Source organism: Plutella xylostella, chromosome 22 (assembly GCF_932276165.1).
Source record: "Plutella xylostella chromosome 22, ilPluXylo3.1, whole genome shotgun sequence".
Lineage (NCBI taxonomy): Eukaryota > Metazoa > Arthropoda > Insecta > Lepidoptera > Plutellidae > Plutella > Plutella xylostella.
In genome coordinates, this window is record NC_064002.1 from 6,347,202 (window position 1) to 6,371,672 (window position 24,471).

General features: G+C 37.1%; 1 protein-coding gene across 1 annotated transcript in view; it reads left to right on the plus strand.

The window, feature by feature from the left end:
- Positions 1-3,939: 3,939 nt before the first annotated feature.
- LOC105392776 (dual specificity testis-specific protein kinase 1) overlaps positions 3,940-24,471 on the plus strand; it is a 53,077-nt gene continuing 32,545 nt past the window's right edge. Inside the window, exon 1 of the mRNA XM_038122564.2 lies at positions 3,940-4,572. Within this exon, the coding sequence (XP_037978492.2) occupies positions 4,168-4,572 (405 nt within the window). The 5' untranslated portion in view covers positions 3,940-4,167. The remainder of the gene's footprint in view (positions 4,573-24,471) is intronic.

Genomic DNA, 24,471 nt, shown 5'->3' on the forward strand with positions numbered 1-24,471 from the left:
CGATCGGTTGTGAGATATTTGCTGTTTCTTGTTGCTAAATGATAATCATAATCACTCATCTTATAAACCATTTTATATACCTACTTAAAAATAGAGTTTTATAACCGTGCCCTCCCGCTTAGAAGTTTTAGTAGGAGATGTAAATGAGTATAAAACTAACAACGAAATTTTTATCAATTGTACAAAATCTTTAACAGCACTTTAAATTAAATAAATAGGCTTATTTCAACTTAACGCGAGTGAGGGCTGAAAAATATAAATATATAAGTATATATTGAATCAGTTCACGAGATTGTTACCGTCTTTTTATCACAGATTTTATATCCAGTGATATTTAAATTATCAAATAGTATCTAATGTCAAATAGCAATAACACTAGAATATTTAGCTAACAAATGCTAGCACATCATTCTGACTTTTAGCTTTAAAAGTACTCAGCATTAAAGACTGTATATTATCTTTATACATATATAAACTTTTCTCAACATTTTATTCTATACATTTGTTAAAAGTTTTAGTCATTACATTATACCTACTCGATATGGCGTAAATTATACACTTGTCTACGGCATCAGTAAATCACTATCTATCAACGTATACAAATTTTTAAGCGCACCACAGTCGGTGAACATAATAGGAGCATTCGTCCTGAAATAAAAATGGCATATTATTATGTATCTAGCCTGTCTAAAACCTGGTCATTTCACAATGTTTACCTGGTTTTAGACAGGCCCTGACTACATAATAAATATACATGTATTTGAAAGCATGTTTTAAAATCTTCAATTTGGAAATAAGTAACCCACGACGTGATTGGATGTTCTGTACCTGCCTAGCTAAACAGAAAGAGATGATTTGCGTTGATGGTGGTATTTTTACTTCTATCTCATTATACCTATCATACACAATTTCCTAACATTAAAACGACATCTTTAGTAAGTAAAATTTATAAGTAAACTGCATTTTGTAATTTTTGAGATCTCTTGTCACGTTGCCCACATATTCACTAAATTCCACTACAGGCAAATTATACCTACAGATATACATATTTACTGTAGGTGTTTCAAAAGTACAAGGGCAGTTATCTATAGACATGCCTATGAAGATTATTTAGAGAAAATTCCGTAATATTTGACCATTTGGTAATTTTGACCTCTGACCCAAGTACATATTTTTTTTTATTATTTTCTTACTTTAGGTACTTACCTAACTACTTAGGTAAAAAATACAAGTTTCATTAAGAGATCCCAAACATTACAATTTGTGTTGAATAAGTAAGTTGTAAGAGAAGCCATAAGATGGTAATTTTGTGAAGCGGTTACATTATGAAAGAAACGGATTTCAATATGGTGGATGCAGGTATCCACCAAACCAAAATGTATATAACTATCTACTTAAACATTGAGTACACTCAACAAATCATTGAAACGTTTACAAATCATTAAAATTCTAGCTTTTAGCACGACCTATTAAAACAACACCAACTAAAGCACCACACGGAATATTCATAATACTTATTGAAATCTAGAGGAGGAGTTAATTTACTGGTCTACTACACTCACGGGCAATGAAAAGGTTCCACTGAGAAAAGCACCGAATTCCTCCTAAACGGAAAAGTAACATTAAAGTACATTTAACAGAGCATAAGGATATTACCAACTAAAACGATAATATTTTGTTCAAATTTTTTATTAAATGTGTGAAAAATGTGGGGTCGTTTGGTGTCGGCCTTTTGTGAGAACTTTTTCAAAGCCTGTGAGTATAAGTGCTGAAAACGGCTGAAGTGCCATCAGAATTTTAATACAAGTACCTACCTACCTATCGCTCATTGTTTTCTCTAAGTCCTAAGACCATTTAAATTATGTTCATATATGTTCAGGCACACAAAACATTAAGGTAGAGTTTCTAAAAGGTAGCGCAGGTACCTAGGTATTTATTTATATCCTATTCTGTTTATAAATCCGTTTGTTTCATACATGAACATGAGTACGAACATTCAGGAAACGTATGTTTCCCTTTAAACAAGCAATACTAATAAACTAAGAGTTTGTTTAATTTAGATAAGTAATTAAAATACTCATTTTGAGAAGTAATGTAAATGTGTTGGTAGTTAAGTCTAGATAAATAAATAGATATTAATAACTTCGCAACAGCAATAATTATTATATTTGTATTTATAGCTACTGGGCGTAAAAACTTTTAAAATAGTTAACTATACGGATAGGTGACATTGTAAAATGAGGCAAATGTTGTTTTTTTACAGAGGGGATATTTCGTTCTATAGGAATAATACTCTGCTAATAAAATCAGCTTATTGTTGAGGCAGTACCTACCTATGATGGTGATGATGATAATGATGATGACCTCTCCTAGTTCGTCTACCGGCACAGATTGCTGATTACAGCACTGGTTACAGCAGAGCTGAAAGAGTAAGAGCCTCCGGTGAAAATTCTTGAAAAGTTGTTATACCTACTTACCACCACTACTAAAAAAATACTTTAATTGTACTATCTTTAAACAAATTTTTTACTTACTTATGTCGTTTTCAAAATACCCGAAGACAGGCTTTATTCAGATATAATATATAGGTAGGTATAAAGTGCGCAGAAAAAGATAAAATTATGAAAATGGGGGACGTACTCCTACTTTACTACTCCCACTTCTGTATCCAGTCATTTGTCATTTGTGGTCATTAAGAATACAATCATACAATCATATTTAGTATCTATCTATCTATGTATTTGTGTAGATATATCAGCTGTCCGATACCCATAACACAGGTTCTGCCTAGCTTGGGGTCGGATGGCCGTGTGTGAGATGTCCCCACATATTATTATTATTATTATATTTTCTGCATCAACATGAAGCTGATTTTGTTAGTAAGTAAATCGATCGTTGTTTCCATTGTGTGATATAGTTAACATTTAATTAAATTAGTTATGTAATAGTTGTCAGCATTGATCATGAAATATTAAACAGCGAAATTTGCAATTGGCAGTTTTATTCACTTTTCAAGCTTTAAAGTCCTACCTATATAGACCGCTGTAATGAAGAAAGGAAAACAACATGGCATCACTTGATCGTCCCCTCACTCGTACACATACAGTGAATTACAGTGTCGAACATTCCGGTGATGTCACCTTATACAGGGTGTTGCAAAAAGGTATAGTTACTAAGCCAAAAGGGGGTCTACTCAAGGGGTCATTCTGAACAACTTTTGTTCTATGAGTTTTGGAAATTCATGAATGATGTTTGCATTTGCATTCATGTGCTTCATAAAAATGCTTCATTGATGGTCATCATCAGCCAATAATCATCCACTGCTGGACATAGGCCTCTCCCAAGGAGCGCCACAACACTCGGTCCTCGGCCTTCCTCATACAACCACTACCCGCCACCAGCCTAAGGTCGTCAGTCCAGCGGGCAGGAGGGCGTCCCACGCTGCGTTTGCCTGTTCGTGGTCTCCACTCGAGAACTCGTCTACCCCAACGGTTATCGGTTCTTCGGCAGATATGAACCAGCCCACTGCCACTTCAGCTTGCATATTTTGACAGCTATGTCGGTAACATTGATGGTCGCTTTGACATATTTTATAAAACTACGGAGGGACTTGTCGCCAGCGACAAATCCGCGGATTGGTGCGCCCGTGACTGGGAGCCTTATGAGTATTGTGTTGTAGTAATCCTCATTTTGCCACTAGCAAAAAATATCATTTTACATCGCTAAAATTCAATGTTCGTCAGAACACTAACATATCCTCAGATAATAACTTCTTCGCTTATCGCAGCAAGAGGGATTTTCCAACCATAGACGATAATACAAAATATTTTAAAACCATAGACTAAAATATCCGTTATAAACATTCCATACGTTACTACTAAATATATTTTAGAACTAGCAACATTCTGAAAAAAACATGTTTACCAACTTAACGGAAAGTCATGTGTATTGTCAAGTGTAGTTTGTGAGTGATGCTTGCTTTGCTTGCGTGCTTTCTGCCATAGAAATAAAGTTAAAACCAACACTTGTTAATTTAGAGCTATGGTATTATTGAAGTCGCGGTATTATTGAAGCTCAAAGCTGTGCGTTGATGACGACACATGTGTGCATCACTATGTTCGAGGCGGGATGATGGTCTGCCGTCGGTGATCAATCTCGTTAGCTATAATGCAATACGACGAGACACCGGAGGCTGGTGTGAAGAGCAGAAGCACTGGCGACGGTCCCCAGCGGAGGAAGCCGACAAAAGTGCTTAAGATCGCCGAGAGCTTCACGAACTTGGACGAAACAGCGAAGAATGGTCGGTTTGTGCGAGGGCCATACTCGAAGCTCGGTCGGAGGTACCGGAGCGATGGACAGGACGGTGGGAAGGGCCGTTTGGGCCCTGGTGTGTGTTGTGACGGGGAGTGTGAGCAGGATACGAGTGTGAGTGGCGAGTGTGAGAGGCAGGGCGACCGCAGGGTCACGGGCTCGTCATGCACGGCTCTGAGGACCGCCGTGGCTGCGTTGTACGCGCTGGATGATTTCGTATTGGAGAAGATTGGTGCTGGATTCTTCTCCGAAGTTTTCAAGGTAAGATTTGTTTTCTTTTTATAAGGTTTTAAAAGTATTATGTTATGATTCTAATGTATAAACAATTGGTGGAGTTTTGCATTAGTATTAGCAATCTGAAGTCAAACACTTGTATTTAACAACAAATATGCCAACCTCTTTAACATCCAGAAATTAGCAAAAATTGGGTATAAAACTATAGTAACCTTTGTTTTATAACAGATAACAATATTATCAATCATATCTTTTTTATATTCAATACAATCATGAATCTGATTAGATTTTATTGTTGTGTTTCAAAGACTGCATAGTCACAATGGATATCTCATGTAAAAACATTGGTTGGTGGGACATCTTGTGGGCAAGATTGGACACTCTCTCATGTACTTATTGCAAACCTTTACAAAAGAAGGAATGTTAAAATCTCAGCTGCATCAGTACTATTTTACAGGAAACATCTTTGGTATATCCTGCTAACATTATATTTCATTGTGATCAGCTAATATTATATGAACTTAACCCATCATCGGTCCCAACTACAGAGCCTCAGAAGCATCCAGGATTTCTTGTGTGAAAAGAAATAATTTTTGATTTTAGTGATATAAGATATAATGTATATCGCATTAGAAAGGTGAGATTTGTGGAAAAATTGTGTTTACTGTATGTCCACAACTCAACCCATGGGTTAATGGCTACATTACGACTTAGGAGGCTAGTTGTGATAGGAAAGCTATTTGAGGAGACACATATTTATAAACTACTCCTACTACTATGTTCCTGCATTCAGATCAAGATAGTTTTCTTTGTGGTAAAATTGTTGGTAACTATTGGTAACAATAGTGCACCTGCTATTGTGATAATGATAAGCTAGCTACTACCACTAACAAAGAAATATTATGAAATCTGAATTATTGTTAACACGTCAACTGATACATGCTTCTCACATACTATATTTCAGTTAAGGGAGAATTTCTGGTGCTGACAGGGTTTGGAGAAAATATCAACTGCTTAGAGATTGGATAACATACTACATTTGCAAAAAATTGGCATTGTGCTGCACTGGAACTTCAGGCCAATATGTTATTATTGAAATGGAATGAATCTAAATAATATAGATCAATCCCTATGCTTTGAGTGCCACATAATGTAATGCCTAATATTGTCTGAAATATTTTTTTATGGTTAAATATTACAAGATAGTGGATAGAAATTTTTGCATTTCATCAACAATTTCAAAGGAATTTGTATTGTTCTCTATTAATACCTTATCTTTACTATGTAGATAACATAACTTATAGTAATGATGAAGAATGTCTAATATGAATTATAGTTTATGTTTACCTTATGTTATGTGAATGGTTCATACATACATACTCTGCGTAATTTGATTACACTTAACTGACATTGAGATTGTATGTTACGCTGAAAGTGACTTACAGTCAACCTCTAATTTCTTGGAGTTCTCTAGTTCACTTTTTTATTTGAAAGGTTTTTATCACACTTCTTATTCACAACATGGATCAAATATGTTAGCTCAGGTGAACTTAATAAAAAATAAGAGAAAGTTAGCACCATTCAATGACAAATTGTAACATAATATTTAATAACAAATGTGTTACTCACTTACCTTAGTACACATGCTTATTACCTGTGTTATTAGCACAACTGCTCATTTGTTTCACTACTGAAATACTTTAACGCTGACATCATAGGTAGGTAGGAATTCATAAATAAGCTGAATACAATATTTATAAAATAATATTTCAGTACATACCTACTTACTTACTTAGTTAGCCTATCTTAGTCACTGATGGCTGGCAAAACATCAACACCAAATTATTATTCCGAGCAGTAGTCTTAATTGTTTCAGATTTTTCCATGCTTATTACATCATCTAACTTGGCCACCCTCACCATGTAACTATAAGTATACTATATCACAGTCATGTACATGCATTTATATGTATTGTTGCTTTGACAAATCAGGGTAAAATCCATTTCCTAACCCACCATTTATGACCACCAAGTTGAGGTAAAGGAAATGACTCCACAATAATATTATATTCATTGCTATTCACAGCACTCAATGCTTGCTTTGTATGCTATAGACATCAAAACATTTCAAGGGTATTATTTAGAAAGGTCATAAAATTTTGTAGGTACCTACACACAGGTATTCCTACACCTATTCTACAAATTTCATGATGAAAATATTTCAGACTCTTAACTGTCATAAAATTCGTAACTCTTAACTGGTGCTGGTTTTAATCAGGGTATAATAAAATGTAGTTAGAATACCAGCCAAAACGATGTGCAACAAGGCCAGTGGCTACAGCGGGATTTATGACTGACGCTAATCTGACTGGCCAACCCTTTCACGACGCGTCGGTGACAAACCTAGTCTGGCTGTTATGCTTGTCACCTCACCACTGATTTCCTGATTTGACCGTAAAGGAATCTCTGCAAAAGTCGGTTTTGAGCGGCAACTGCGACGGAACCAGTCAAACAAAACGTAACAGTGGCAGTAAAACGTAACATTCATTCATGAAATACACAAATAAGTTTCTATACAGCATCATAAGTTTTGCAAACCATTGCAGAAATCCATAACATCGCCAGTCAAAACACAAGTGTATGTATCTCATTGAAATATCGTACTTATTTCCTACGAGGATATTTCCTTCTGTTGAGGAAATGATTCACCGTCGCAGGATATGCAACCTTGGTGGTCGCTATGCCGGCAAGGTTCACCAGAGTGACCGTTACACATTCGTACGTTTAATTGTTGCGGTCACATGTAATTTACGACATTATGGTGTACTATAGGGGTCTCTGGACGAAACCTTAGAATTTATTGGTCAAAATACATTACGATGCTATGCAAAGTAGTTATTCGATCGATTGTGAAGGTACCGTTGACTTAGAATTAATTAGTTAGCACTAAAAAGTAGTTTCATTTACTAACTACAATAGACTTTTTGTTGAAAATATTTCATTGAACCGTGTACGAAGTATTCTGGAAGGCATTCTAGTAAAGCTGTTGTAAATCCCATTTGCTCACTGCATTTCATGACACAACGCAGAGCTAATAATGATCTGGAGATTAGATTAAAATGAAGCGCGGGAGCGCACGGGAGGCTCCCAAGTTGAAGGCAAAGTGTTAGTTACCGGCTACGACTTAATAAATGTAATTCCTCAGACGAGCTCACCTTGCTGAAGGCAAGCTAGTTCTATTATAAATGGATGTGAACGATCATAACTACTGAGTTATGAAGTGCAAAATTAATTGCTACAACGTTTATGAGCCTTGCCGCGTATTTTTATGAGCTTTCAGTTGACATTTTGTGAGCAATGCGCGCAGTTACTTTGAAATATATGTTTTTTTGGTAATTATCTTACGATTCAACTGATAGTGTAGCGTGTAACCTTACCCTCAATGTCATTCTTTATAAACCGTTCGACTATTGCACGACAGCTGTGCAAAATTATTCCTATGCTATTCTTCGTCCGTTGTAAACTAGACAACAATTTTTGGTTTTCATATGTTAATTATTATAATTACTAGACGTGCGACGTGCCATTTCTGCTAATCCATTAAATACCGTGTTCACAATCTTTAACACGATCCACCTCCAGCTTGTTAAGAAAGCCCTCATCAAATACTAATAAGTATCGTCGCGGCAATCCCGAACATTCCAATCTTGTCTAGACTCTCGGTTCTGTCGACGGCTAAATTATTCAGATACGGATCACATTCCCCGCTCCATACGAGAATTAATCCATGTATTTTAGTCCTGGCTTCCATCCACTTGGCTTTGCATCGCACTTCATAACATTTTTGAAGCTTGTTATTGTGTTGTTAATTGTCTCTTAACCCAAGTGGAAAGGTGTTGTGAACAGCACTAGTCAATAATGATAACGCGAGTGCTCAACATTCAGTATTTCTTATACACACGTTACGAATTACGATACATAGAACACGTTTTGTGTCAAACTCAATTGGCATGTAAAATTGCTGCCACTTGTGCCTCTTCCCGAAGCAACGGCTACCGTTTGTCATGTAAAAATGAGGCAGATGACGACTATTGTATCACATTTTGTTAGTAATGACTAATGTCCTGGTTAACATATCAATACATGCGAAGTAACTAATTGAAGATTTTGTTAAGACACGTTCTTTTATAACTCCAGTTAGCTATTTGAGATATTACAAGTAAAGAAAATTGATCTAAGAAGACCTATTGCCTTAAGTTTGAAGTTGAATTTAAAGTTTTGTTTCTTTTATTCTTAGTCATGAAACCACTAATTTACAAAGTACATACAACTAATGATCAGTCACTACACAACTACCAATGAGTCTGCACGTTCTCGTAATAAAATGACAGCGGTATCATTTCTTTTTTTCCACGTTCTTTTTTAAACTATTCAGTGCACATTTTGACGAATCGCCAAGGTTTTACTTTCTTATCGTTTACATGCGAGCCTATTTCCCCGCAATTACATGAAACTTGGTTTCACCCAGATCATGAGAGCCGTTCACTCGATTTCCACGGCAAGAATCGAATATACCACTTGTAAAACGTTTTCGACTTTAACGATGAGAAGAAAACATGATTGAGCATGACACTGCGCATTCGGACGGCTCAAAGAATGCTCCTCAGTTTTGCACACCCATATTGGAAAGTTGTCAGATCAATGATGGAAATATCTCCATGAATAAAGTGAAAGTGCTGATGATGCACCACCGTCACTTCATGGAGCACTTAAAAACCATTTTCCTCATTTCCCTAGGCGCGACCGAAACAAGGAAATCATTAAAGCATCATTGTAATGTTAATGAATCGCTGGTTTTATGTGTAGATCATCTTATCTTTTTGTAACAAACTTGCAACTTGTTTTTACTTTGTAACTGGTAATTTACTTACACCAGTTTTAGTACGTTCATAATTTATATATGAATACGAGTTCGATTCTGGTGCTGCACCTATTTACACTGATTATTTAAACCTTAGTTACCTCTTGTTGTGCTCTTATTACATGATGGTTAAGTTATGTAACAACACGTATAGTAATGAATACTTCATACAGATTACGATTCGATACCAGATATTGCAAAATGTTGGACTACATATCCACATGTAGGCATACTTAAATGTAATAAAAAAATATTTGCTATAATTCTGAATTTAATAAAACAGATTATTTATGACTGCACTTGTATTAAGTAAAAAAAAATATTAATCAGACACGCGCTAAATTTGGCACAGTAAATAACTAGCTATTATAATTATGTAGTGTAGTCGTAAGAAGTAGTTCAATTAAATTACATGAGACGACCCATGGCTATTAAGATGCATATGAAATTAATAACATGCATGATATTATATGATACTAACAAGAAAATGTAAGCGAGCTATCAGACTCCGAAATTATACATCACATTCTCATTTCACTCTCATTCGTTCATGGGCTACGAACAATTACTTAAATTGATGTGTGTACTGCGTTCGGATCGTGTCAAACGAACTAAAGGGGCCCTTTGGCTGGTTAATTCAATCATACTCGGTCTCCCCGCGTTGTCCGCTTCCTACTCTCGTAAAATTTGGTTTGTTTTATAATAGCATCCGCTGCCTCTTGAGACTCGGTTGACATAAATGTATGTATGTATAACTGGACTATTGGACTCGCATGAAATTGGCATATTAATATCCTAATAAGAATTTTTGTACGATATTTTGAGGTTCGAGTTTATCCAGTTCTGATTTTATGTATGAATAAACGTGTAAACAAACATTGCCATTAGGTTTTTATATTTCTGTAAATCAGATGCACTTCGGCGTCCTCGAGTATCAATCATTGTCGCTCATTTCCGTGTGAATTAATGAAACAATACAAACATCAACAATCAAGCCGCTGACTCAATCATTGATCGTTAAAACGCTGACTCAGTAGCTTTATTTTGTTTTGTTGCTAACAGCTGACTTCTTGTCCCAATTCTTGCTAAATTTCATCTCTTTTATAAATTTAATTGTTGGCTGGCGCAATTTCTGGCCTTCTTAGTCTATTTAGTTAGATTCTTACTCCAGATAATCATTATTGCAAGTCGCAAGTCTCATACTGCAATCTTTGTATTCTTAATTAAGAGTCGGTACTTACGTACAGACTTAGATGGATCTGTGCGATAGTCTAGACCACCCGTTTAAATGTTAAATTAGCATAAACTAGTAATACTATCATGCTTAATTTGATAGTAGACTTTGTTTTTTCATCTTTCTGATACAAATTAATCATCAAACACCGCTAGAAGTGTTCTCAACCGAAGTAAAGCTAAGCAAATGACAATACACTTTTTATTATCTTTTTTTGTAAACTATTCGTGCGTAACGGAGTATGATGGATTTGAAGCGTAATCTATCTATTTGGACGATAACGTCTTGACTTGGACATTTTAATTACACATACTATCATAAAATTGGTGGGTCTTTTCCAATGCGCTTCACGCACATAATTTATGCTATAGTACCTATACATATATAATACAATATACTGATCTGGTTTATTAATTAAAAATAACGTAACCTCATGAGTTGCACCTCTCGCACATGGCCCTAAAAACAATAGGCGGTGTGACCGAAGTGTTATGTAAATGACAAATAGCACCTGAGCGATAGTCGGCGGCGTAAAATCCGCTCGTGGGATTGCGCGGTGTGTGCCGACTTTCACGCACTCTCGTTAAAGACTTTCGCCATTAATTAAACCAAGAGGCAATAGAACAATGGCGCAAGAAGCCAATCTCGATGTGTTGCCGTTAATTGCCGATCGGATCGCCTTTCACGAGGGTTCAAAAAACACCGAGATCGAGTTAAACTATACACGCGTACACACAGGTGCCAACAATACACGCGTACGCGTACACACAGGTGCCAACAATGCCAACCTTTTTTACAACTTTGCGTACCACAAGAATGTTAGAAAGTGTTCGTGATTGAATGCCTACGTAAAATTGGCTATATTGCGATAGGTGCGCGACATAATTTTTCTGTATTGGAGTGGAAAATAATGTTAAAATCTGCTGTTGTGAAACGCTGGAAGGTTGCGTTGCGAATGTCGTGCAAATTCTTTTATCACTCAAGGTTCTTTTGGAATGCAACGAAAGTGCTATCATAAATTTATCTGATTAGCCAATATGTGATAGTTATAGCAGCGTATACAATTATATTATATTAATTATGGTCGCCGAATTAATATATCTTTGATTTAGTAGTAATATTGGCCTGAAATACCTACCTATAATCTAGATTCAAAAAGGACTATGTTTAGCAATGGACGGTTATGGGCTGACAATGATCATCGCCAATGGTAGCCTAACACACCTGGGGACAACTTACAGCGTCATATCGCTACACTATTTCAATCACAATTCATAATTCTTAATTCAATTTCTTGTTAAAATTGAAAAAAACAACCCTACCTTTACCTAAATATTCATTTGCGAACATTGTAGCGAGTCAGCCCCTACTTAACCTTTAATACAAATCCGAATGTAGCTACACATAGCACAGTACCGACTCCGGCGTTCTCTACTGACAACAATAAGGTATGCTGGCGCTTGCCCGGTCCAGAGGTCGCTGACCCCGGCGCGGGTTACCAAGTGAGATTTCTTAAACCAATCGCTTATTAGGTATTCCATATATACGCCCGTTTAGGTCCGCCGAGTGTTTTGTAACCGCGCAGTCTATTTCCAGAGCGGAAATGATGGATTTTTTCTCGTCCCATCCCGCTGCTGACGGGTTCCGTAGACGATTTAACGTTGCGCGTGCGCCGCTCTAATGTTGTTTATTTACGTGTGAAATCTGTCGTCCTCTTCCTCATTCCCATTATGTGTATTGTTTTGAATGTTACGTGTAATAGGTACTGCTTCAGACGGCTTCATTGATGCTGTAAGAATTTATGGTATTATTGTCCAGTGACGGTGAAGTGTTCTCATCTGCGAAGTGTTGATTGCATTGTTGTTGCATGGTGGGGAGATGTGTCCCATGGCCGGGGTCGGCGACCCCGCGGGCCGCGTGCGCAGGCCGCGGGGGGAGGGGGGAGCCCAAACACTTGGCTCACGTTAATTTATCGCCTAGTTGTAAAACTTGCACCTTGCCATTATCACAGAGGCGCGATGTTGCAACCATCCTTTTCTTGAGAAATACTATTCTGGAGCACCTTTTCTTTTGTCTAGAGTCTAGAATATCACACCTACTAATTAGTTTAGTACCTATGTACTTATTTATAATGAAATGGGCTTATGCTATTGCCCTGTCGTGTCGACTTGCAATTTCTTATGTTTACCTCTATTGGAATTGTAATTTGAGTCCAAGTGAAAAGCGGTCGACATTCACAGGAATGTCGCACTATACTTGTCGCCTACATATTGGATTAGACCGGATTCCGTGCTACTTTCACAGTTTTGCTATTGACAGGGTTTAGTAATCATGAAAGTAGTAACACATGTGTGGAAAACACAATATTCGCAGCATGTATTGGCATGCAGTGGGTTGATGCGCGCGCGCAGGTCCCCACATTCCGCCTCGCGGAAAGCGAGAGTGCGGGCGCAGGGCTCCACGCAACCATTACCGCACCAGGATTACTGCCATTACTCCATCAATTACTACCTCATGTTTGCGCGCTCACCTATTAATGCATATTATTACCAACACCGCCAGACTACATTGTTCTACCGCGCCGTGGCCTCTCGTACGTCTGCTAACACTCCGCAACTAACAAAGCTCATTACAATAATCATTACGTGAGTGTGTATGTATACTTTCTTACGTAAAACCGCCAACAATCGCCAAATGAATGAAATGTTTCATTTCGAAATTCACAGCCGAATTGTAGTTGCTTTATTTAGTTCTTTCACACGTGAGCCTGCATCGTGGGTAATTAAGCTAACCTTTCCGTGTTTATAAATCTTCCCGCGGCCTCATTACTTGTGTAATGTAATGTCTTTAGCTTTCAAAAAGTATCGAAGACTTCATGTCGAGTTGGGCCATTATCGCAGCGGGAACACGAGCTTGCGCGTACGGCCACGGGATTCAATAATCATTAAAGAGCAGCAGTTTAATAAGGCATTCCCACTGTTGAAACAGGTCCAGTGGCCTTAACAATGTAATTTGGTAAATGTGAGAAGTTTTCAATGTACTTTCATTCAGACAAAGGTTCCGGCTCGTCTCGTTCTGATGTTATAATTCAGTGATAACATCTCGCCGGAACCACTTCTCGTATTACATTACTTTCATGTTTAGTTTATAGAATAAGTTATTACGTCAACTAGAACGTTGTTAAGTAATATTATTTTAAATAATAACTATTGTTTATGTTGACCCGTGGAACGCTTGAGAAGCAGTCGTAAAGGGAAATCAAGTCTTATTTGTCCTGGCGTAAAAACAGTAGAACTATCGTTTTTCACCGTGATAAAAGTCCGATTAGCGATTAGTTGATACGTCACTCGTAAGGGTTCTTTTCTGTAAACCACTTTTAAAACTTTAAATTAAGATTTGATTAGATTTGTGAGAAAGCGGAAAGATATTATAGCACTAAAAACAAATCAATTAAATTGTGTTTGATCCTTCGGATCAGTTCTATGCACGTGCAAATACGAAAATACTTACAATTAATTACCAATAATCCCTCTGCAGATAACAATTACAAGTACAATTTGATATATCAATGCCATTTAATTACAAAGCTATTCTTTGAAGCACTTAACACACATTCGTTTACGAGTCGGTCTGCGGATTAATTACCAAGGTAACTGATGAAAATGGAATATGTCCGAATGAAAGTGACGAGAAATGCCGAAATTCGTAGAAAGTGAGTGTTGGATATAAAATGTAACAGCCCGTAGCGATACCATAACAAAGTTTAAATGCTAATTGTTTTTTTTTTCAATTATTGTAGCTGCACACGCTCGGGCATATAGCTTTCTAGTGCTCTTGTCTTGTGGTCTCATTTGTTAATAACTGAGCGACACGCTATTATTTATCAATCCGGTCATCTTTCAAATCTAATTCCTTACACCTGATGGTTGCGATGAGACGATATTTCAGTAGAAAGTTCATAATTCAACATGAGCCTAGAAAGAGACGAGACGGAGACAATTTCTTAAGAACGTCCGCAAAGTTGTTTTTTAAACAGTCATCATTATTTTCGTTTATATACAGGATGTTCGGCATGCTCAATGCGATACATGTTAATGTAGCAGCGCGGCCTGTACTTAACTGAACTACCAATAAATGTTCATGGAACATAAATTGTACAAAACCAACCAGCTTATTAAACACCGCTTAGTTTCCGTATGAATAATTTGTTCCTCCAACTAATAACAAATTGTGGTTAGTTTTTTTATTAAATATGAAATAGCTATTGGTTATTGCCGGTGTCCGCGCGTGCCAACCTCTGCCTTACGAAACCACACTAGATGTCCGCGCTACGAGGTCACTCTAGCATAACAACAAACAAACGTTAAATACAACAAGACAGAGTCGTGGTTAGCTCACAATCGCTGCAAAACATCGTTGTTCGTAAGCTAGTGCGACCCTCCCGCACTAGGTACACTCGGCGATAATAAAACTTGAACATTTACTGTTCAATTTAATTTATTGCGTCCGGACACTTGTGTAATACGATTTGGAGAAGAGGTGTCAATGCGCAATAATACTTTTGGTAATTGGTTGAATAAGATGGAGAGTGGCATAATAGACGGACGGGTCGCTGACCGCTGAAGATCTTATCGTTATCAATCAGGGCCGCCTCTACATCCAATTGTTATACAAAATTTAGCAGACCTGCGGCCATTACAGTAACTTTGCTTTAAAATAAAAATCATCAGCCTATAGCAGTCCACTGCTGGACGTAGGCCTCTCTCAAAGCTCAAAGCACGCCACTGGATGCGATCTTTAGCTTTCCGCACCCCATCATAACCAGCCACCTTTCGCAAGTCGTCACCCCATCCAGCCGGAGGGCGTCCCACACAACGTTTGCCTAGTCGCGGCCTCCACTCCAGGACACGTTTACCCCATCGGTCATCGGTTTTTCGACAAATGTGACTAACCCACGCTTATAAGGGTCTAGCTAGACAGACGGACGGACGGACGTTTGGTTTGCAGTCCTATTGCAGTCGTGTCAACTGCATTCAAACTGCACCTGAACTGCAATTTGCAGTTGGATTGCAGTTGAAATGCGGTCCGTCTGTCTAGACCCTAACTCGGTGAGCTATGTCGATGACTTTAGTTCTCTGTCGGATAGTCGGATTAATTACTAACTCTTTGCCTTATGTAATTAAAAAAATCATAATTCTTAACAAAATACAGATATTAATATCTTGTAAACGTGAATTATCGGGCGAGTTTACCCGCGGTACTAGCGTCTTCGCGTGGCAACGGCGAGCGCAACGATGCGTTCGACTCGGCTGCCCGCGGCGGCCCACTTGTGTCAGTAAAAAACACCACCTAGGGACCGAACGAGAAGAGCATACGGTTGAAACATTTCAACCGTGATTTTGCTCTTTCGCTTATTGGTTTTGTACTACAACAGTTAAGTACTAATCAAGTTTGTACAAAAGACTCCAAATTACGAAGGCACGATTTCTGGGTCTTATTTATAGAACTCGTGCCCTGAAAAAGGACTCAAGTCGCGAAATGAAGACTAAAAGACTTGAGTTTCTTAGAATACTAGTACTGCTCAATACGAACAAGACTTTGCTTCCTATTCCTAAGTTACAGTTAAGAAATAAGGTAATAATTAAGTATGCCAGCCATGCATGGTCAAATAGATGAGGAACCCTTAAATTGTCTGCTACTCATTAGTAACCTGTGCGAGTCTGTGTATGATGGGCACAGACCACATGACGGGTGAATGCGTGATCGAGTATATCGTGACTTCGCCGAATTTAACGGCAATAGAAAAAAACATGTGAACGTTTTAAAAAAAGCGTCGTTTCCGGTCTCGCGCGTCTGGTCGTCGCGTGCGCAGGACGGGATGCACTATGCTTGCGCAAGCCGACATATTCGGAAGTACGGGTCAGGCGGGACGGGGACCGTGTAGGATGGACTAGATATGGGCCGATGTGAATGTTTCTAATACCAAAATTCGATGCTGAAAAATTTAATGTCAACAAATTTTACTTAGAAAATTTAGAATTCCTTCGAAATATAAAATGTGGTAAAATTATTTAAAATAAATACCTAATTCGATTTTTTTCAAGCCATTGGCATCATCCAAGAGTGGAGCAATTTTATTGTTTTTATATATCTATTGTAATTAGGGCGCCAATGTACCTACTATTTACTTTTTAAACACATTCCTGAAAACTGTTTCAATAGTGAATCAGGTTAAACCAATACTTGTTAATGTTATGTATAATGAATTACATTTACGACGACTGTTGACATGACTGTGTTTCGACTGTAAATTGGCATTTTGCCTGTTGCTGCATTGTTGTTTATTTTTAAGTTTTATTGGTCAGTCATGATTGCAATTTTTCTGGTCTCGACTAGATCTGCTCTAATAAAAAAATTAAATTACTGCCGACAATTACAGATGTACACAGTGGTATTGTAATACTTAAACATATATAATTAGAATTATACAAATGAATTGTGTGGGCAGTAGCGAATATGGGTTAACATTTACTGAAAATAGATCGTCGCGAATCGGTCGGTACAAACGTACACCTATACCATACATTACAACACTAGGTAAGCACCTGAGTCAAGCAAATAGGTATTTGTTTTTGAGACGTAGCAAATTTTATGTGTGAGTACATACCCAATTAGTCTAAGAATTAACATTTTACGACTCTGTAGAAAAAAATGCGAAAAAAATCAATCGTGATGATCAAAGCGCAATTCAAAACTCTACTCCTAGACGATAGAGGATTTTTCGACCTCAGGTAATTAAGACAAGTAAGGACATTATACGCAATTTTTATTCGTTGTTTGTTTTTGCCATCTTCATGTTTTGAAACGTAACTACCCATTATCCACCGATATTATAAACTTCATTAAATACTATGTAGATATAATCAATTCTGACACTAGAGCCATCTATTACTTTTGATAACATTAATTAGATACCTATTCATCATTAAATAATAATTATCAATTCATCACTTCGAAACCGGTGACCTAACCTATCAACATTTCTGTCGGATACCAAGTCAAACAGCTGATAGGAGTGACACCGGAACTTGATCCGACGATCGTGTCGTCTGCAATCGCAGCAGCACCAGGGGGTCACTCTATATGGCGAAAAACTGAGTTTCGGCTCTAACTCGTAGTATTTAACATGCCGATTGTATCACTGTTCCTGTTTGTTCGTTTTTCGTCAGTATAGAGTAACCCTCCAGCAGTGTGATGAACCCTCTTCCGCCGTCACACAAACACACACACGACATATACACTATCGCTGTTATGTCACACACACGATAAATTTGCTACTAATCTACTAAACTATGCGAGCGGCCCACTCCCCTACTTATTATGTTACGCGATCCGCATAAACTTTTTTAATTAATAATTTCCTCAAATTGCAAGCGCACTCGCCAAATTGTCCTAGTTACAATTTTATACTCATTCAGCCTATGAATTGACCTACTGCATGCAGGAGTTCTCATATTCTGCTGCGGATGCTTAATAATCTGCTTGTTGGATGATAACGATTATTATGTTATGCTTTAGTTTAATATGTTGCTTATAAAAGGTTAATTTGTATTCTTATAAGAAATAAATACCATCAACTACACAAAAAGCATTATTTCTTATATGTATTTGTTTTACTAGTTGCACAAAAAACACACGTTTGGTACATCTCTATCCATCCTTACGTATCGACGAACGTGAATTCCGGTAAAAAGTCTAACAATTTCGTAACGAATAGTAAATGCTCTGATATTGCCCAACGCCCACCGACGCACTTCCACAGAATTTTGTTATTCAAATATTGAAAGTGAAATGATTATGAAACCTCATTTCTCGTCATACCCTAGAATCATCGTAATGTATGTAAACATAACATCAGATGCATAACAAAAAGGTTAATTGGAAGTTAGATGCAAGATGTAATAAACAAAAAAATATCTGTGCTACCACAAAAAACTTTAAACACTGTTTAACTAGTGTTTAAAACAAATTTTGACAGATTTTGTAGGCGTTTGACAGCGCTAAACATCTGTTAAACACTGTCTAAGTTTTTGTGGTAAAGCCCTATATGTCTATTGTCTACGTATAATTTGATTAATAACAGTTACCAATTTAATGCATTGGTTATCTAATTAAAATAACAATGTGTAAGATTATTTATTTTATTGATCTTGAATAACTATGTTAACTAAATAACAAACAGCTTGTATACTATCTTGCTGGCACTTAACTGCAGATATTATATCAGATTGTTAAGTTGCAATAACCTCTTGAGTCATTGCTACTACTAATACTACTATTGAATATTAATTTATTGAAATGAAAGCTGATATAACATTTACATTAATAGACTTACTATGTTTTGAACTCTTCTTGAAGTAAATAGCTGCTTTTGCAATTTAACTATTATTCAATCTCGTGAGTTAATATTAAATTTAACCTACGTTATTTGTCTCTGGCAACTATTTAATGAAAAAGAAGTAGTTTCTGGGTCACCCCTCAAATTAATTTAAGCGTGACGCTATCATATTCCAAGCAGTTGGCTTGGTAGTCAAACATCAGAACTTTTATTTGTATAGTATATTTTAAATTTATTTTCCTCAAAATCTTGTATAATGGAATGTTTATCATGAGGTTCTACTCCTTTGCTTATTATATATATGTATTTCGGTGAATCTCGCAATGTCGGTCGGTCAATGGCTCAGATACATGTCTAATGAATCATTAGAATGATTGGAATTCCTTTCGTTGTAACAAAATATTAGGGTGGACCGCGTTGGATTAACTGCACCATCGCGTGGCGGTAGATCATATGTTACGTGGTCTGATGGCGCAGTCGGAAATATTGGAAGCCTTTGGAGTTGCTCACTCAATTTGAAATGTCACGACAAGTTAGTCTCATACGACGCATACGACTGATCTCAGGCGACATCTGTGTCTTTTTATAACATAATTATAGTTCGTGACCAAATACCATTACATTAAGGCACTTCTAACAGTTCCTGCTCATTGGAGTAAGACATCATGTTGGCTCGTTAAAATTTAATTAAATCAATCCAGCTTCTAATGTGAACTTACAATTTTAAAAAGCGATGCGAATGTATGATGTTGTTAAGTTAAATTCATCCTCAACTACAAAGGTTCCGATGTTTTGATGAATTATTTACTAACAAAATGCGAGCACATTCCTTTCCGCCGTTGTAATTGGCCATTCATTAGGCGAGCTAAGATCGGCCACATTAACATTTGAGGCTGCCCTCACCTTTGTTCCCTCAACAGGTATTGGTCAAGATAGGTGTTTCCCAACTGTGTCACGACGCCGGCGACAGATGGCATGCGCGCCCACATGGCGCCAGCCGACCGCACTCACGACTACCCGTAGACCTTGTGATTCTTAATTGGTAACAACAAAGGCTATTTTCCACTAAATAAACAGCCTGGTGTCTCACGAGTGGCTCTGTCGTCGGCTCTACGGTCGAGGACACAGTTTTACAACTGGTGTCAATTTCGCAGGCGTAGGCGGTTTTACGAGCATTCTTGCCTGACAAATGGTGTATCAAATGTGTAGGACGGCGCATAATTATTCCATCATATCGGAAGTAGTTACGGAGTCGATTTGTACAGATCATTCGCTATTGGTAATAACAGATCAAACACTGTAATACACCGTGTAATGACACTTTCTGTGTAAAGAAATTGTGAATAAGTTGTTCAGCGGCAACTCCCTTTACACTGAAGGTGAAGGTTTAGATGTAAACAAAGAGTATATAATCAATGCTGGCGATCGGACAATGCCAGATAACCGCAAGAATATGTCGTGAAGATACAAGATCATGTTTATGTTCTTCCTTATTAGTGATAGTCACGCTGCCATCCTTGTCTTTATTGTTGTTTTGTCTGGAATAATTTAGTTTGAATGAACTGAATAAAATAGTCATTGTATGATTTTGATGAGAAGATTTTTGCTTTCTTTCAACATAATTTTCTCTACACGTTCCCTGAAATAACAATTAGTTACAAGCAAAGTATGTTAGTATATGCCATTTAAATACCAAGATTCGCATTGCTGATTTTATGGCTTTGAAATTACAGTATTGTCTACTGTATGTGTGTGTGTCGCTGGGTGACCGCCAAATGTGATCGGAAATCAAGTCGTCATCTCGTGCCGGCGCCGCCGCACCTTTGAAATCTATTTGGTAGGTAATTTAATTCGCTATCGATTATAATCAAAGGCTATAAATCCATCGTTTGACAAACTAGCCAAGTATTTCAAGCGCGCTGTTTATCAAAGGTACCTATACCGTTGAAAATTGAACCCATAATTAGATTTGTAAATGTAACGCTCCGGCCCAAAGGCACAATAGCCATATCGTCACGGTCGATTTGGAGCCTTCGATACTGCGAACTATTTCTACTCCGAGAACCACAATGTTATGGTTCGATATCCGTTTATTTGGCAGGAAATCTCTTTACAATTTTATACGTACTATAGTTACATTATGGGCCTATTTCATAATATCTGGATAATGGCTACCTCCCATAGTTAGACATACTATCACATACAACATGATTACGGAGAGTGACAGCATTTTATCCCACACGTAGCCATTATCCATAGAGGCCCTAAAATTTACAGTACAAACAAAACATAGCGTGAACAGTGACTGTCCTTGGTAGTGACTGTCGGTACGCAGCCGCGCCTGACATCTTCAATGGTGACTCCTCATTCACCTCGGCTACTGTGACTGCTATAAATTAATCATTGCGATGGGATTTTTAACCAACTGAACTTGTGCTCAATAGGAATGACCTTAAACGCTTGTAAGCCACAATAACAAACTTGATGAAGAGTGTCAACTTCTAAAAAAGCATTTTGTTTCCAATGTAAACGCTATCATTAATCTCTTAGCTCTAGCGATGGGTATGGCACAAAGGTCGGGGCATCATTTTTCCCTTTTATTTTTGGTTAGCTCAATGCTTGTGCTGTGACCTACTCAAGTCATGTAAGTGGCTTCAACATTAATAGGGTTTCGTTGTATTGACTTTTAAATTGATGATAAGTAATCCGATTGGACGTGATTTAGCTACGTTTCTTACTCTACACAGGGTTTCTGTCTTGTTAGTAATTAGTGGCTGGTAATGGTCACGTTGGCCTGCCTTGGCTTTGTTCTGAATCTGATATTATTATGATATATATATGTAATTTATATATATGTGATTTATATATGTAAAAATTCCATATTTAGATTTAGTCAATTATATACTAGGTGCAACCATAACATTGTTATAGCGATTCATTGCTGCATTGTTAAAGTGCTCAAAAATGTGTTATCAAAACAGTTATCGATATGGTACGTTATGCATATGTCGTCAGCTATGTTATGTATATGTCACAGGCATCTAGATGAATTTCCTTTTTGATTGAGTCACTAGCTCGTTCATTGAATGACGCTATTCTCTAATACTAGTAAGGAAACCCTTATAAAGTATGTTTTTCTCTATTTTCCTTACCTTAAGGAAAAGGAAAATGTGAGGTTAAAATAAGGAAGCACTTAAATATTATATAGTCCTCTACGAAAACAAAACCATCTCATCTAAAAGTATAATATTTAAAAAAACTTTGCACAATTTATATTGTCAGGATTTTATAGACGAATTGAGAAAGTGGTTCAACAGTTTCAATACTAGCTAAACACCTCCTACATCCGTTACACGAAAAAAACCTTATCTTCCCCTTTCTTCAACAATGCAGATAGGAGCATCTACTTTCTTAGTTTACATCAAGATAACACCCATCCCGCATGACGGATGGGCGGGCCGCAAGCGCTATTACATAAACGAGAAAGTATAATGTGAACGAATTGAAATGAGAGTCCCATTCATACAAACCGTAATTGCCGCAAAGTGCATGCGATCTGACAGCGTATTAATAAGTGATACGCGAGCGACTGGAAAAATGCTGTATGTCGACATAGCAGACGTCGAGACAGGTGCTCGGGACGCGGCTCCGCTCAACTGGTAGAAACGGAAATCTTTGCTCGGGCATTTTAATTCCCCCAGCTTAGTATTATAATTATAACCCATATCAAAGTTCGAGGAATTCAGTGTCTATGTTGTATGCATATCTGGACCAACTCGATTTCGCAATAAATTACGTCTTTTATATGTGTTTGCTTTGTTGCATACGATCCAGATAAGGCATTGTGATAAGGTTCATAAAATACATTTATTGTTCAAAATTATCTTATTATTTACGCATTGTTGCAATGTTAACAGTTTTGTAACGTTAAAAATATTCGCTCATATGTTACCTACTCCTTTCCTTGACCTAAACTGGCTTATATTTTGTGAGAAACATGATAATTCGGAAAGCTATCGGCATGCTTTGGGAGAGACCTAAGTCCAACAGTAGACTGCTATAGGCTGATGATGATGATGACTGTTAATTCGGAGCTTTCTGGCTAATCTGGCTAATTTAGTTAGGCATAATACTATATCAGCAACTTCCTTTACATCAATATTGATAGCAAAACTTACATATTTCGCCAACTTTCTGTATAAATGTCTACGTTTACGTTGTAATAACCCTTACGCTTGGAAACTTTCCTTAATATTTCCGATCCTGCAGCAAGCGAACACATAGTTCCACCTTTTTAGTGGCAATTTCCTTTTCATTTTCAAACAATGCAACCGTGCTGAACTATGCAGAAACACTTGATTGCTATGCTTGGCGAAAAAAAACCACACTCAACATGCAGTTACATGTTTAATTTGAATTCAAATATAAATACACATTCAAATAAAGAATGGCTAATAACTAGTTGCCACACGCAGTCACTCGTATTTTTAACGCCCTGCGTATAATTTACTAGCAGTACTTAGTAGTTTAGTTTTACAACAGGTTTAATAAAGAAATTAACAAATAAATGCTGGTAATTTGTGCAAGCGTCCGCTTTTAGCATTACTTTTGTCGGTATATCGACACTCTGGTCTTGTAAATTGTAATTAGTTTATATTACTTGCCAATCGACTTATAAAATACAATGATGTGAAAGCTGAGGAAAAACATCAATGTTGTTGATTGCAATGTGGCTAATTAATGGACTCTACGGCGTTTTAATTTCGCTATTGCCCTAACCTATAAAACTTATTCCAAACTACATAATAATTTTAGTTCGATTCAAACATCTTTTAATATTTCACACAAGAGAGCACGTTGAAAAATTGCGAGTTTCATTCCTGCCTTGTCATTTCACAAGGCTGGCCGCTGAACTTTAAAGTTTGTTATAAAAAATATAAACAAACCATATATTAGTCAATAACGACCAATTTATAATAGCACAACACGTTATTATCAAATAGTGAACGACCTTGCCACAGTTTGGCCCGAGATCAAGTGCCGATGACTTCTCAACACTTTCTACTGAGTTTTTGTTGCGTTCTCGTCTTTGTGTATGCGATAATGATCCTATATAACAAATGCTTATACAAAGCAGTTTTTGCCCCGTCACATCACGGGAAAAGTGTAACAGAAAGCGCATTGTAAACTGACTTGCGATGTTACTGCGTATGAAAATGTTAATGTGTTTGAATTAATAGTGTGCTCCACGTATTATGTCATCAACATTTACTTTGTTTTAGATGTGTAACTTTTTGTTGTTCCCAAAAGAGTTATATAATTTATTATTTTTATTGCTAGCTGGATCTCTGTGTAATTGTAGCATTTATAACTT